The sequence below is a fragment of the Maniola hyperantus genome, chromosome 12 (assembly GCF_902806685.2).
Source record: "Maniola hyperantus chromosome 12, iAphHyp1.2, whole genome shotgun sequence".
Lineage (NCBI taxonomy): Eukaryota > Metazoa > Arthropoda > Insecta > Lepidoptera > Nymphalidae > Maniola > Maniola hyperantus.
Window position 1 is genome coordinate 7,813,939 of NC_048547.1, and position 16,315 is coordinate 7,830,253.

Below are 16,315 nucleotides of genomic sequence, written 5' to 3' on the forward strand. Positions count from 1 at the left end.
TATCTAACTACCTGCCCGTCTGTCTGTTACCCTTTTACGGCCAATCCATTTAACGAAATTTTACGAAATTCGGTACAGAGATAGCTTGCATCCTAGGGGCGGACCTACACTATTTTTTACTCCGGAAAATCAAACGGGATTTTTTAAAACATAAATCCACATGAATATCGTGGGCATCATATTCTATCTGGAACAGAGATGGACGTACGTGACAATTTTTATCAAGTAAAATACTACTTTTATATTACTAAATTTGGGAATAATATAAAATAATACGATATTTTTATAATTTTATTATCAACACTACAACCTTTTATATTAAACAGATTGTGTCATTTTTAAAACAGTAATCTAGTTATATTTATTCTTATTACACATTCTTCATACATTAAAGGATGATATTTTTTGTTTTGCTTACAGATTAGCTTAGCAAATTATTCTTAGCTTTAAAGATCCCATAAATATTCGTTTGTCGATGTTAAGCTACATTGTATTACGCAGTAAAACTTATAATGTTATTCTGCCCTACCTTAATTCATTTCTTATTACAGAATTTTTGTTTACAATAGTGATTAATTTAAAATATTTTTATTTTTGAAATTTAAATTATATAATAAAATATTTTCTCATACGATGAAACGTCTTACGTCTCCTAATTGCATTAATAAAATAATAATAATACAGAAAAACTGCTACCTAAACGATTTTAATGAGTTCACATCAACTATCCAGTATCTTAAATACGGTTTTAATTTCAAACTTAATTTTTTCAATGACATCAAAATGTCTTTTCATTTATTATAAAAATGCCAGGCATTCTATCTATAAACAACATTCAAAATTTTGACTATTAAAATTTTAATTTTAATTTAATTATCTTTAAAACCTAAATATTCATGTACTTAAACTTTTACATGAATAAATAAATTTTAAAAGTAGCCACCTTTTCAGACTTACAATAAATAAATCATGTTAAAACAAGGTAACATCAATATCAATGTTGATACATTTAATTTTATAGACTTTTAACTATTACAATAAATAACCAAATTGAGTTGGATCTATTCAGAGAGCTTATAATTACGGGGGAGTGGTTTTATTAGAAATAGTATTTATATCCAAATCAGTTGACTGGTTATCAACGCCCGGTGCCGTAAAATTGTCATACGATATATACTGAGGCGGCTCTTGAGTTTCGTTCTTCGGCAATACTGGTCGTTTTTTCGTTTGCATATATCCCAATGCTGACACTAATACAATGAAAACTATAAGCCCTATACAACATCCCACAATCAAACTTAGTCTTCTCGTCAAAGCTTCAGCAATTCCCATATAAGTATTGGAAAATGGACTATCTAACGCTGCACTAAACATGTCTATTGTGCTTACAGTTGTACATTTACTTATATGAGAATCATTCATTTGCGATCGCAAATTACTAAATATTTGTTCATCTCCATATAAGTTAACTCCCGAATTTCCTGCTGACAGCGCTATTCTGGCATTAGGCGTTGTAGATCCTGGATTGCTATCAAAATCACCGATGGCGATGACGCAAATTGTATATCTTGCTCCCGGTGTCAAATGGTTTAATCTTGTAGTTCTTGCTGTCGAATTCAAAAATTTTCCTCGAACCTGTGACAAATAAAACAATTAACTCTGAAACACGTTTATGATTATTTGTATAAAGCTTTAGAGAAGTTTGTCAGTCGTATAAACCATTGTTATTAGAAGATTTAAACGGATTCACAGTACAAACGAAATAACCTCGGGCGAGAAACATAAATATTTTTTATGGTCCATTGAAGTGATGCAGAGCCTTTGTATTCAAATGTTGGTGTAATGTTTGGTGTACCGACTGGTTTTATGTGATACATATTTTTAAATATTTAATGAATAAATATACAGCATTTTTAGTAGCAAATAAAATCACCTCAATTATAGGTGACATTTCAGTTATAGTGGTTATAGATGATTCAGTAACGGTTACCTACAAAAGTTACATTTCATAATGACATTGGCTTATCCCTGAATATCAAAGAGTTCCCGCGAATTTTGAAAAACCTAAATCCAGGCGGCAGCAATTCTCATCCTACAATATAAATAATGTAGTAAAATATATGATACCTACGTATCTAATCAGTTTTCCAAAATTAGCACAATCAGGAACCAAATATATTATGTTACGTAAACCTAAAGTGATGTTCATATTTAGATACTCACAATCGTTGGCATATGTTCCCTAAAATAAGCAACTTGGTATCCATTTAAACCAGTTTGATTACGACTTTGCCAAGAAACTAAAACTGAATAAGTCTGAATGTCCTGTATGGCAATTCGAATTACGACTGGTACATCGCAAAGCTTTTGAGATTTTACTTCCAAAAAATTCATTCCATGCAGTTCTTCTGGATATTCACAACGCAAGTTGCTACTTCCTTTTAAAATAATTTTATGGTGATCTTGCATCCATTTCCAAAGTTCTTGAGATTCGCAATTGCAAGTTAGAGGGTTTTCTGAAAATAAAACAGTGCTCTTGAGATATAACTGGGTCTTTATACATATAAATAAATCATAGTATATTTTATTATTTTGTGGCTTACCGTTATAAAAGATTGTTTTGATTTGAGTTTCAAGAGCAACTAGCATTTTAAGCTGTATTACTTCAAAATAATTTCGACTGAAGTCGATGTGTTTTACTTTTTTTAGTTTAGCAAACACGCCTGTTGTTATTACTGATAGCCAATTGTCGTTCAAGTAAAGTTCTGTCAGGCTAAAAAGGTTTCTAAATACATCTTTCGTTATTCTTGTAATATGATTACAAGATAGGTCCAGAATTTGCAAGCTCTGTAAATCTGAAGTAAACTCTTCCAGCTCTCTAATGGTGTTTCTTGAAATATTGACCAAGCGGACTGTATACAAGCCTTGAAGTCTTTCTCTTGGAATGTTTTCTAATTGATTGTGACTTAAATCCAATAACTCAAGGCTATGTAGTTTTAAAAATGGACCTGGTGATAGTCTAGTTATCAAATTATGTGACAATATTAGTTTCTTTAACGATGAAAAATTTTCGAAGTCCTTACTAGTTATGATTGTCAAATTTGTATTCGTTACAATTAGCTCTTCTAACAATGGAAACTGTTTAATTGGATATGTCTGATGTAATTGTTCTATGGAGTTAAATGACACATTTAAAGTAGTTAGAGCAGGGAAGAGGGACTCTGATAGACTACTACTAGGAATGTATTTGAATAAGTTTTCCGATAAATCTATCTCTTTTAAAGCTACCGAATGTTGAAGAAAATTTGGTGGAAGGATGGTTATCATATTGTTGCTCAAATTTAAAGTTACCAAATTTTTTAATGATGGAGATGTAAAGCCATTTAAAATAGAAATACGATTATGGCATAAATTTAACGACCTTAAATTGTGCAACCCTACAAATTTAAAAAAATCAATACTTTGCAACTGATTGTTACATAAATTTAAGATTTCAAGAGAAGTAATATTAAATAAGGCAACGTGTGGAAAATCTGTAAACCAGTTACCTTTTAAATTAAGTTCTTGCAAAATTGCGGTATAGGCAAATACGTCCTTGTGCAAGTCTTTGAGATTATTATGAGCAAGATTTACTCTAAGTAAGTTCTGATTTTTAATAAACGTGGATGGAGGTAAATGCGATATGTTTGACATTTCCAATGTAAGAGATTGTAGTGAAAGTAAATGAGAAAACGTTTTATTATCCAGATGTGTAAAATTATTTTTTGACAACACAAGCGATTTTAAACCAGGGATATATACTTGAATAATATCTTCCCACGTTAAATAGTTCATTTTTAATTCCAAGTCACTTAAATTAGGTAAAATTCGTAAGGAATCTGCTTTAATAGTTGTAATAAGATTTTTATTTAAGCGAATATGCTTAATTGGTAGTGTTGAGATATTAAAATCAAAAATGAAGATCTCATTTTCTGATAAATCAAGAATTTTTAATTTGATCAGATTTTGGAATGACTCTTTAGCAACATTTTTTATATTATTACATTTTAATAATAACTCTTCCAATGTGATGAGCTTATAAAATGTTTCATTGTGTATTTCACTTAATTTATTATTGCTTAAATCCAAGAACTTTATTTTTTTAAGCTGTTCAAACGTACGGTTTTCTATGTGCATTATACTATTATTTTTTAAATACAGTCTCTGTATATTAATCAAATCACTAAATAAATTGGGGGTCAGAATTTTAATATTATTTTGTGTTAGCCACATTATCTGTACATTTATTTGTCCCCTTAGAGAGCTGTTTTTTAATAGCGATAAATTATTTGAGCTTAATTGCATAGAAACCAACGATGAATTTCTATTTGGAAATATATCACCTATTGTATTTAATCCATTATCCTGTAAATTAATATGTTGAAGGTTTTTAAGTGTTATAAAAGCATGAGAATCAATATTTTGTATAGCATTATTTTGTAAATGTAACTCTAAAAGTTCTGGCAGTGGGTTAAATACGTTTCTCTTTATATATGTTAATTTATTACTTTGTAACCTTATTTCTCTTAATGCTGCTAACTTATTAAATACTAAATCATTTATTTCTTCGATTTCATTATTATCTAAACTTAGTATTTCAAGCTTCTGGTTGAATTGAAAAATATTACTTGGAAGTTGTTTCAAAAAATTTGTTCCCATATGAAGTTGCGTCAGATTGTGTAAAGAATCAAAACTGCTTGGACGTAGTAATTTTATGGCATTTTGCTCTATATTAAGAACATTCAATCCAATTGTTCTATAAAATGCGTCATCTGGTATCTCAAGAATGTTATTATCTAATAAAAATATCTCGGAAAGATGCTTAAGATTGGCAAATATACCATTTATATGATGTAAATGGTTATGACTTAGGTCTATCGATCTAATATTAACATTTTTTTTAAATGTATTTTTATCTATATTCACAATTTTATTTCTACTCAAATCTAGAATTTCTATATTTTCTAAAGAATAAAATGCTTCTTCAGCAATATACTGGATTTCGTTACTAAAAAATATCAATGTTTTTAAATTAGGCATGCTCCTAAACCAGTTATTATCTATTTTGGTAAATACATTTGAACTCAAGTCCAAGCTTAATAAATTTGGTATAGTCTCATTTACATAATAAGGTATTAAACTAATCTTATTCCAGGCTAATTTAAGAGTTGTAAGTTTGTAAAGATTTCGTAATGCTTGTAAAGGAAAAGTTTCAAGAAAATTTTCCGTCAGATCTAGTTCAACCAGTGTTCCATCTATTTTGTTAAATGCATGTTCAGATATATTTGCAATTTTATTTCCTCTTAAATTAGCTTTTTTCAGTTTCAGATCTTTAAAAGTATTGGCTTCGATGTATTTTATGTCATTGAGTTGGAAGTCCAGTGATTCAATATTGAATAGTTCAAATAAAGCTTCATGTGGTATCCTGTTTAATTTACTGGCAATGATGCTTATAGATCTCAGTGAATCGCGAATCGTTGTAAAGGCCTTAGGGCTCACTTTGTTTATACCAGATTGCGTTATTTGTAAATTGTTTATCTTCACATTCGAAGGAATAAAATCTGTCTTCAATTCTGTCGTTGATCTGTCTAAATCATATATCGATAAAGAATGAATTGTCCCCTTTATCTTTGTGAGCACATTTTTTACGACATCAGGTGTGGCACTAGGACATTCCAAAAATAAACCTGGAAAAATATTTTTTTTAAATAAAAACGAATTAAAATATGAAATTAGCGTAGTGACATAATTTATTCTCAAAAAGTTACCTTCTTTAAAATGATAACATGGACAAATAGGATTTTCTGTAAGACTTGGACATTGTGATTGCTCTTCTCCTTGCAGTATCGGAATATGGATGATTATAAAAAGGACGCGTATGCCACATTTCACAATGTTTGAGAAAAAACTCATGCCCATGTTCATTGAACGTCATCTTAATAACATTTTCCAATCAAGATAGTTAACTTTGTGCCGTCTTGGATCTGAAAAAAATGGAACATGAAAACTATTTTTTAACACTATTTTTTAACATAAATACAACTTATATTAATTAAAAATGAAATTAAGAGAAAATGCCTCTTTCTAATTTTATTGCAAAAAACCTGTACCTGTACCTGTACATTGATTTTAACATGCAATTCATATCGTATACGTATTAATGTAATATTTTCTATTACATATTTTTAATTATAAAAAGGAAATGAATACCCGGTCGTAGGAATGTATCTACATAAAGGAGTGCCTAATCATCTAACTCTAAGTTAATTTTATTCATTTAGCTTTTTCTTTTTAGCAATTGATTTATTCTAAAGGCTCTAAGCAAAGAGGATGTTTTTAAACCTCTATAATTAGACAAAGGAAATGGCGTTGCTCTCTAATTTAAGTGTACCGCCACGGAGGGGCTTAATTAATCGTTCTGTACGGATGTACACGGTACTTCTCTTTATTAATGTAGGCTGTTTATTTCATCAGGAGTTTACTAAAGATATTATTGTTTTCACTAAGTTTAAGTTAAATAAGAATCCGTTCTTATAAGTCAGAGTACATATATCCACTTTCACGTCAGGCTGATGCCGGTGACTGATGACTTACAAAATTAAATTAATTGACGGTATACCTATTATACCAGAAGTAGCCCACGCCATCGTTCCCATTGAATATGTGTTAGACCTAGTGAAATGTTCAAAATAATAGTGAAAACCGCATAGAAATCCACTGAACCATGTTGAACTTTGGGATTTAGATATTATAAGCATTAAAAAAAAATTGTTTCTACATGTGTATGTATGTTGAAGTCGGGCGAGTTTCACGATTTGATTTCTAGTTTCTTTTATTATGCTCGCCCGACTTCATACATACATACATAGATACATGTGTAGAAACAAAAATTATTTTTTACTTTGGAGTGGTTTTGGAAGTCAGTTTTTAATAAAAAAATTAAGCTTTTTAGTGTAAGTAGTCCTTACTTGGTACCTAAAATATCAATTCACCAACAAAATTTTCTAAATTCACATGGCTTAGGAGTTCAGTATCTTGCAGCATCAGGATTGAGGAGTAGGGATCCGAAGGTATCTTAAATAATATTGCACCATCCGCAGTTCCTGAATCACTATAGTTTAGGAGTGCTGTTTCCAGCATCATCAGGGCTTGGGACCTTGGGAGAGAGAAGTTTGGACTTGGAGTTCGAGCATGAAGTCGTTGCTTGGTACCTACAATATTAATTCACTATGAACATTTCCTAAATCTAGATAACTTGCGGGACATAATGAGATGGTCACTCATAAATCACCAAATTTATTACCGTGTGATACACGATTCTATGGCGTTCTCAAAACTAAGGCAATAAATCTAAAACAAAGAAAGAAAAATAAAAAGGCGACCATAAATTTTAAATACAGCAAAAACAAATTATCGAGAGTAGAGAGTGCGTTTGTTAATAAAGACGTCAAGAAATGCGTGAGTTATTTTAAAATTTCTGGCTAAACACGGCAAAAACTAATACTTAATGGCAATCATATGTCTAGGGACAAATAACAGGCGACAAGTATCTGCGAACAAATGTGGACAGATTTTTGGAGGTGGGGCCTGGAACGCAATTTTGTTTTCGGCCAATAGGGTAATTTTGTGCGCAAGAGGAGACCAATCAGAGAACCGTACTCCCCTGTCTGTTTTGGTTTTCAGAGAACTGTGGGCGTGACGAAACACGACCACGGGGACCTTTAGGGAGAACTGGAAAAAGAACGGAGGGCAGTCAAGGCAGGATTTCGGCTCGGGTCGGAAGTACAAATCCCAGCGCGAACCTCGCGACCTCGTCCATTCGAGATATTTTGAGCTTCCTTTGCAAAATTGGAGTGTAGATTAAAATTATAGTATAGTGTATTGTTAAAATTTGTCCTGAGAAATAAGATAAGGTTATAGAGACAGTGTGTTCGAGCCAGCGGCGGTTTAATGGTGAAGTACCCAGATTATTGTATTTAGTGTAAATTTTGAAAGTAGTTCCACAACTTTTAAGCTTATAAAATTGATTAGCCGGTATACCTAGAAGAAATAGATCTAGAAAATAATCTAGAAGACCAATATCATGCTAGACGTAGACAATGGTCTCAACCCTGGGCTTGGATGGAGTGGACCACGGGTTTAGCGTGTGAAAATTTCATATTATACCTAATCACCGCATTGTGTATGCATAGTCGCGAGAAGTGGGGGCGTATTGTGAACCTCGCGAGTAGGTTTAAATTAGAAAGAATATACCGAAGGTGGTTTTAACCGGACAAGTTGTGTAACTAGGTTCAGATGTATTTAGAATAAATACTTGTGCTAGATTATGTATATAACCGTGTGTACAGTGTGTCTTTAACTCTAATTCGTTTTTAGGAATAAAATTTAAGAAATCTCTCTTAAATTTTATGACATATTATGTGTGTAATTGATTGTGAAATAAACTGCGCGGCCGTAAGGGTTTTTAAAGTTTAAATGTTCGTTTTTCCCTTCTAAATAGATTGGCCTAGGAAGCGAACATTTGGCGGGTTTTAAATGTAACAAACACATTTAAAATTCCGTCTAAATCACAATACCAGTTTCTTTTTTTTCTAAAAATACTCAACTGTGAGAGTAAATAAAACAACTTATTTACCAGAAATAAAAGCATTTGAGTATAAATATCATCTTTTATTTATCACGTCTAGATACCTTCTATAGACATTTAATAATGGAGCTCAAATTCATTTTAGAGGTAAACGATCGAACTGTGTGTGTTCAAAAATGCCGTAGATACATGGTTCCATGTGTCGGACTCCAATATTAAATCTCTCATATTACCTATATCACGACTCTTACTATTAAGTAAAGTTTAGGCTAGTTCCTTTTTTTTCAGCAGTACACCGAATTCACAATATTAGCTCTTATCTAATAGTAAATAAGAAATAGAATAAAATTGACAGACTAACGCAGTCAGATGGGACGACCCTTGCCAAAATACACATTGACTGGGTAGGCAAAATTGCACTAATAATTTGGATAATGTGGTGTGTTTTGAACTATCAGCTACCACGATACCATCACCATCATCATGAGCAACCCTCGCCGGCTCACTACTGAGCGCGGGCTCCATAGAGAACTCTCAGGTTGCGGTTTACCTCACGATGCTTTCTTTCTACGACGAACCAAGTGATATTTAATTAATTTGAATATACACAACTACGACTACTAAAGGGTTATCTTTCGGGTTCGAATCCCCGACCCTCGAGTGGAAAGCAGGCGAGTCAAAACTGGGTCAGTGCGACTTACAACCAGCACACAGCGCAAGCAGATTGTATGAACGAGTAACGGGGCCGTTGGTGAACAGTAGAACAGGTACAGACCTTTTTTTTTTGTGTGTCATCGTTACGCCGCATTCCGAGAGCTATAGGACGGCGTTACATACCGGCCTAAACCGCGGGACACTGAAAGTATTAATGTGTGAGAACTATTAGTTTGATATCCTTGACCTATAAGGTCGGATTTAATGTAAAAAGGCACACGGTCGATATGACGGCGTCCTGGCGGCAAAGCCTCGGCACACCAAAACACGCCATGTCTTACAGCTTCGACCTCCCGACACCTAAGTTGGCCAACTTAGACATAACTGAACGAATATATATATATATATATACAAAATTATACCATGGTAAGGGGCGAGCTTTTAGCTCAAGAAAAGAACCTTGTCTTCCACGACAGGCTACCAAACGCTTCGTAGCGAATTAACAGGGAGGTCGGCTGTGCCCCACATAACAATGTTGAAAGGCTGGTGTCCAGCGCAGGGTCCCCCGTGCTAGTAGAGGCTTTGGTCAGTAGAACGATGGCCTTATTGGCAAATACATGTACCAACCGACCCTTCATCCAAGCCAGAACGCATAACCTAGCTGTTTTTTTTTTCCCTCCTCAGGATTTTCATCCGAGAGAGTTGAATGAGTCAAAATAGTAGATCTCTGAAATAAAATTCATCATCTAACCGCGAAAATCTGGAAGTTTGATTGGCAAGGTCTACATGTCCGTCCGACGAATTGTGCCTGCCATGTACTTGGCCATACCTAAGATAACATATGACTCCGAATACAAATAGTGTCCCAAAGTTTAGCCGATTTACTTGTTTTTGAATTTCCTCATTATAGCCCATCAATCGAAAGAAGCAGAGACGATCACCGTACCATCACAATAAACCCTGCCCGCCTAAGCATCAGGCTTAGGGAGTTGGATTTAGGAATTTTTATGGGACCACCACGGACACTTGCTCTATTAATTAAATAAAAACCTCGAAAAAATCGGTGTACATACATTAAAAAAAACAGGCTGAATAGAGAACCGCCTCCTTTTTGGAAGTCAGTTAAAATACTGGAGATTGCAGGTGTATTTTATACTAAGTACTTAGGAAAGAAAAAGCTTAATTGATTCATCATCATCATGACCAACCCATCGCCAGCTCATTACTGAGCACGAGTCTTCTCTCAGTAACAGGAGGGTTTGGCCATAGCCTACCACGCTGGCCAATTGCGGATATATATATAGCATCATCATCATCGTGATTAACCCAACTACAGAGCACGGGGTTACTTGGATGCAAAAACAAAATTCATCAATATTTTAGCAGTTACGTTAGTCAAACAGAGGTACCTATTTATTTTTCAAAAGTACGACGTAATTAACTTTATATTCATGAAAATTAAGCAGACATAATAAAGATGAGGAACATCTAAAAGGAGAACACCTTAAGCTCAAACCTATTAAAATAAACGTTTATAAGGGTCCCTTAAAATAATAAAGAACGAAATTACCTCCCGAGCTTACTTTTTCTGAGCTCCGGCGGCTGTTCACAGAAACTTACAAAGAAACGTCTCATCAATAGAGTGAAATAAGTTTTTTATTATTTCTTCGTAGGGCTTACTATATAAGTATACCTATAGGACGCGACAAGTTGAAATGAAGTTGTACACGTATTATTAATCTACCTAATCTAAAAATTTATGAAAGAAACTCTATTGCAATTTTATCGTTTTATCGAAATCATGAAGTTTCAACTGAATTTTAGGCAGTTTTGCTTGGAAATGACTCAAGATTGTACAATATTCAGCGAGCAAAGTTACGAACTTCAGTGGGTAAACTTAAGTTAAAAGTTAAACTTCAATAAATATTTATAGTTATCTACATGATCACTTTATAAAATTACACGAAAGAAACAGAAATACCTTCTGATTTAAAATTATGCATCACTATGAAATTTTCATTAAAACCACGAAAATTGTTTCAATCCTATTATTAAAGAGTTCCAGTTAAATCACATTATAATAATTAAGTTAATGTCCCGTAGTGAGATTCATTACCACTAATGCCCTCTTATTAAATTTTATCGGCCCTTAATTTTAGGGAGAGTTTTGTGTCATCTGCTTAAACGGAGTTATAAAGTATTTACTTAAAAATAAGTTGTAACAGAAGACATTTTGAATATCTAAATATATAGAAAAGGTGCCTGATTGAATGATCTATCTATCTACGTATAGCTCAAACCAATGAACAGATTGGGCTGGGTATAGGTACAGATTTCTAGCTATTGTTAGGCATCCGCTAAGAAAATATTTTTGAAAATTCAATCCCTAAGGAGGTAAAATAGGAATTTTAGGTATAATAGGAATTTTTTAAACCCTTATTTTACCCCCTTAGGGAATAAATGTTCAAAAATCTTTTCTTAGCGGATGCTTAATAATAGCTATAAGGATAGGGATACATAATGTGTATTGTGAAGTTTTAAAGTAATATCCGTAAATATCGGTACTGCTTATGTAGGTAATTAATTTAGGCTTTCGGTTGAAAATGAATACATATTTCACGATTTTCGGAAATTCCACCCCCAAGGAAGTTAAATAGAGGATAAAAGTTGGTATGAACGTCCATCCCTCCTCAAGTCCATCCCTCCTCAAGTCCTCAAGCTATATTTATTAAAATAAGTATTATGGTTTTCGACTAAAGATAAGGAAAATGATGTTTCAGGATTTTAAAAATTCTAAGGGAAAGGGAATGGAATTTAAAGTAATGTGAATGTGAAGGATTATTCACATGTAGAGATTTATACACATAAGAAGTGACACACAGAATTTTTAAGAGCTAGGCTCTACGCGGATGAAGAAGATGTATTAAAAAAAACTACTTATAAGTTTACCCAAGACTAAGACAGCTTTATCACCGAGGAAAATACTCTACTTTACGTACCATTTGCGAAAAAATGAACACAATAATAATATGAGATAAGCATTTATTAAACGTATTTTTAGAACATTAACTTATTTATAAAAATAAATTAAAATAAACTTAACGTTTATGTATTTGAAGAAAACAAAAACGCGGCAAATTCCTCGACTAATATTTTTTTGTCGGAAAAGCAAAGGCATCAAGCTCATACGGCCTCGTCGGTTTTCGTAATTTTATTTAATAATCATGACTGCATCATCATCATCATCATGATCAACCCATCACCGGCTCACTACAGAGCACGGGTCTCCTCTCAGAGTGAGAAGGGTCTTGGCTATAGTCTACCACGCTGGCCATGTGCGGATTGGTAGACTTCACAAACCTTTGAGAACATTATGGAGAACTCTCAGGCATGCAGGTTTCCTCACGATGTTTTCCTTCACCGTTAAAGCAAGTGATATATAATTAATTAAAACGCACATAACTGCATAGTACAGATAAAAAATTACTATTGTTATGTTCGCTTTTTGTGGCATTGAATGTCACTTTTTTGAGCAAGTGGTACGAAAAATTTATTTTCTGATTGGAAATGTCGGTTAAGTAGTTTTAGATTGGAGGATAGAAGGGAATGAATTATTATCTTAATTGTTTTCCTTTCCTATTCACTATCGGGAAGATTCCATCACTATTGACTTAAGAACCCTTTTACGAAATCAGAATTGGGTCTATCTAATATTGGATTTTTCTTGTATAAAATTAGTTTTGTGAAGCATTTCTAACGTACAAAATACCGAATTATTACTTGTTTTGTTATTTCTTCCCATCAGAGTTAACTTATCCAACTTCTTGAGTTCAATATAATATTGTTTTATTCATGCTATGCCCTTCAGGTTATCCTCTAAGGATTTTAGCATATTTTCAAATTCAAATACCTACCAACAGCACTGTAAAGCGTCATCCAAACCTGCGCGATCAAAGTGGGAACGTTAATCAGTCGCCTCCCACGATATTAAAATTAATGGGGCTATGGACCTACGCGACTACTACACCTGCACGTAACGAAGATTTGGTCTGGTGGGAGGCTTCGACCGTGGCTAGTTACCACCCTACCGGCAAAGCCGTGACGCCAAGCGGATCGCGGTACGATGCCGTTTAAAATCCAAAGGGGCATGGGTTTAATAAAAACTGCCATACCCCTTCAAGGTTAGCCCGCTTCCACCTTAGACTACATCATCACTTACCACCAGGTGAGATTGCAGCAAAGGGCTAACTTGTATATGAATAAAATAATAAAATAAAAAGCGTAGCGGACGCTCCCGCATCGCGTTCCATATCCTGCGTCCATTACGTATTTGTTGTTAAAGCGGCACTAGAAATACACATTCTGTGATAATTTCTACTCTCTACATATTACTGTTTATGAGATACAGCACGCTGGCAGACAGACGTATGGACGGACAGACGGAAGGACAGCGGAGCCTTAATCAGTCTTGGGTACGGAACCCTAAAAATTTGTATAAGTACTTAGTTGTTATATTAACATACTGGTTGACGCACTTCAGCTTTGCACGGGTGGGCTTAACCACTCTATATTCTAATTGTATGAATGTGTTATAGTATAATAATAATAGGTATATTATACCTACATATAAACTTTTTTTTGCTGTAATTGAATCTGTACTACTAGTAGGTACTTGTAGTACTTGTAGTAGTGTGTTTTACTAGTACTTAGTAAAAAACCAGCCAAATGTGAGTCTGATTTGCGCACAGAGGGTTCCACACTCGGGTATTTTTTTGACATTTTGCACGATAAATCAAAAACTATTATGCATAAAAATAGATAAAAATCTATACCCGTATGTAAACGTTATATACAATAAAATATGTCGTTAAACCACGAAACATTGAAAATACATTTTAATTTTTTTTTTGTGATGTAACCATTAATTCACGGTTTTCGGACTTATTCCTTTACTTATGTTATAAAACCTACCTACCTACCAATTTTCACGATTCTAGGTCAACGGGAAGTACCCTATAGGTTTTCTTGACAGACACGACGGACAGACGGACAGACAGACAACGAAGTGATCCTATAAGGGTTCCTTTTTTCTTTTTGAGGTACGGAACCCTAAAAAATGTAAATGTTCGTTAACATGGCACACCTCAATGGTATATAATAATATGAAACATTCTAAATTGTACAAAAATTTTGCAATGAGTTCTAAATATTGTAAGGTATGTTTAAAAAAAAACATTCGCTAAACATATTATAATTTAATCAACTAAAAATACCGTAAAATTTATTATGTTTTGTAATAAAACCGCCATGTTTACGACACTCCCCCAAAACGCCCAGATGTATGTACACACATGAAATACAATCATTAATCTACTTTAAGTTGCTGCCTAGGGATTTCATACTTTTGTGTTGCGTGTCATTTTAGTAACCCAAACGTAGGTATCGATATCATTAGATACTTCAGCGTTCAAAATATCGTGAGTGCTACCCTCAGCCTGGAAACCGCTTTTTGACTCTAAGACAAGGGCATCAGTCGCGGGACAGGACACTATTAGCTCCGCTTGCCTGGATTATGGTGACGGTTCCAGCGATGAAGATCAGCAAGAACTGTCGGGAGACGATCTGCAGCTGTCTCCCCCCCCCCCCCCCCCCCCACCTCAGCAACTCACAACGACGAGCTCTACGGGCAGCGGCACGCGCAGCTCGCAGTCACAACCGCGACGCGTGCGCGAACTGACTCCCTTGAAAAAGGACCCCGGATGGGTTCGGAACTAGTCGGGCTAACGTCGACTACGAGGTACGTGAGTAAAGCCGTTGACAGATATTATATCATTAGATACAATTAGTAAATCAGAATAGGTATTATAATAATAGGTAAATAATAATATTATCAGGTATGATAATAATATGATTGCTGTGTGGAAGGAGTGTGAAGTCTGCCAATCAGAACTTGACCAGCGGGGTAGACTATGGCCAAAATCCTTCTTATTCTGACAGGAGACCCGTGATCTGAGTAGTGGGCCGGCGATGGGTTGATATGATGATGATCTACATATTACATCATATTAGGGAGGTATATATTTCAGTATGCCAGTAACTACAGAACTTATAAAATATTCAATAAGATAATGTTTCATTTACTAATTCAGATCTCACTAATTGTAGAACTTAATTTAAGTAGTTTGAGTTACAAGCTGCATATTTACTAAGTTTGTTCTTTGCTTTGCGCAACTAAGCTAATCAAATGACAGGTTCCGCGCGTGTGGATATACCTACTCATATTTTGAATGTTATTCGAATCGAATAGATGAACGTACTCGAGCTGTGTAAGTTTATATATTCCCCTCCGGGCTCCGCGTATCTTTACTTACTTTGCTTTAGTAATTTGACGATAATGTTTTACGGGCTTGGTCTCGGAGAGAGTGGGTAATGTTGTTTTTCACACCACTCGCTCTATAATGCCTTATTACAGACTTGTTAGCTATGGGTAAAGTACGTCATAATATTCCTATGACTTTACCGGGTTGTAATGTTGTACTGAAATCTATTACGTCTTAAGGGATGTAATGTAATCTCCGAAACGTTGTATTGTGGTGTTACTTATTGAAATTAATTATTCATTTAATAAATAAATAAAAAATTGAGTGACGAAAATAGCAGCAGTAATTTAACTCCGGAAACTATTACCTAATGCTCAGAGTGTAATAAACGATTTGCTCCCAGAAACGTCTAAAGACAGATAGGTAACCTACCTAATTAAGCAAACGAAGATTTTGATTTTATTGTTTTGCGAGGTGTGAAAAGTCGAGTATTGAACTTGCGGGTAATGGGGCGCTTCGCTCAGGGTTCAAGATGCAACACCCTCGCTACACTCGAGAATTACTCTAGATTTCCTCGTTACGCTTGGGATTTATCCCGGCACCCGTGACGTAAGACATTACATTACCCCCATGTTGAATAATTTAATATTGTTTCTTAAAGATACACAATGTGCTATGTTGTTTTAAGCTTCTTATAGATACACGATTCGCGTTC

At 34.2% G+C, this 16,315-nt stretch overlaps 1 protein-coding gene across 1 annotated transcript in view; it reads right to left on the reverse strand.

The window, feature by feature from the left end:
• Positions 1-277: 277 nt before the first annotated feature.
• The window catches only part of LOC117986920 (chaoptin), a 31,224-nt gene continuing 15,186 nt past the window's right edge, over positions 278-16,315 (reverse strand). Inside the window, exons 2-5 of the mRNA XM_034973879.2 lie at positions 5,808-6,023; positions 2,604-5,726; positions 2,224-2,516; positions 278-1,635 (exon numbers count right to left, since the gene is read on the reverse strand). Coding sequence (XP_034829770.1) covers positions 1,081-1,635; positions 2,224-2,516; positions 2,604-5,726; positions 5,808-5,964 — 4,128 coding nt within the window. The 5' untranslated portion in view covers positions 5,965-6,023 and the 3' untranslated portion in view covers positions 278-1,080. The remainder of the gene's footprint in view (positions 1,636-2,223; positions 2,517-2,603; positions 5,727-5,807; positions 6,024-16,315) is intronic.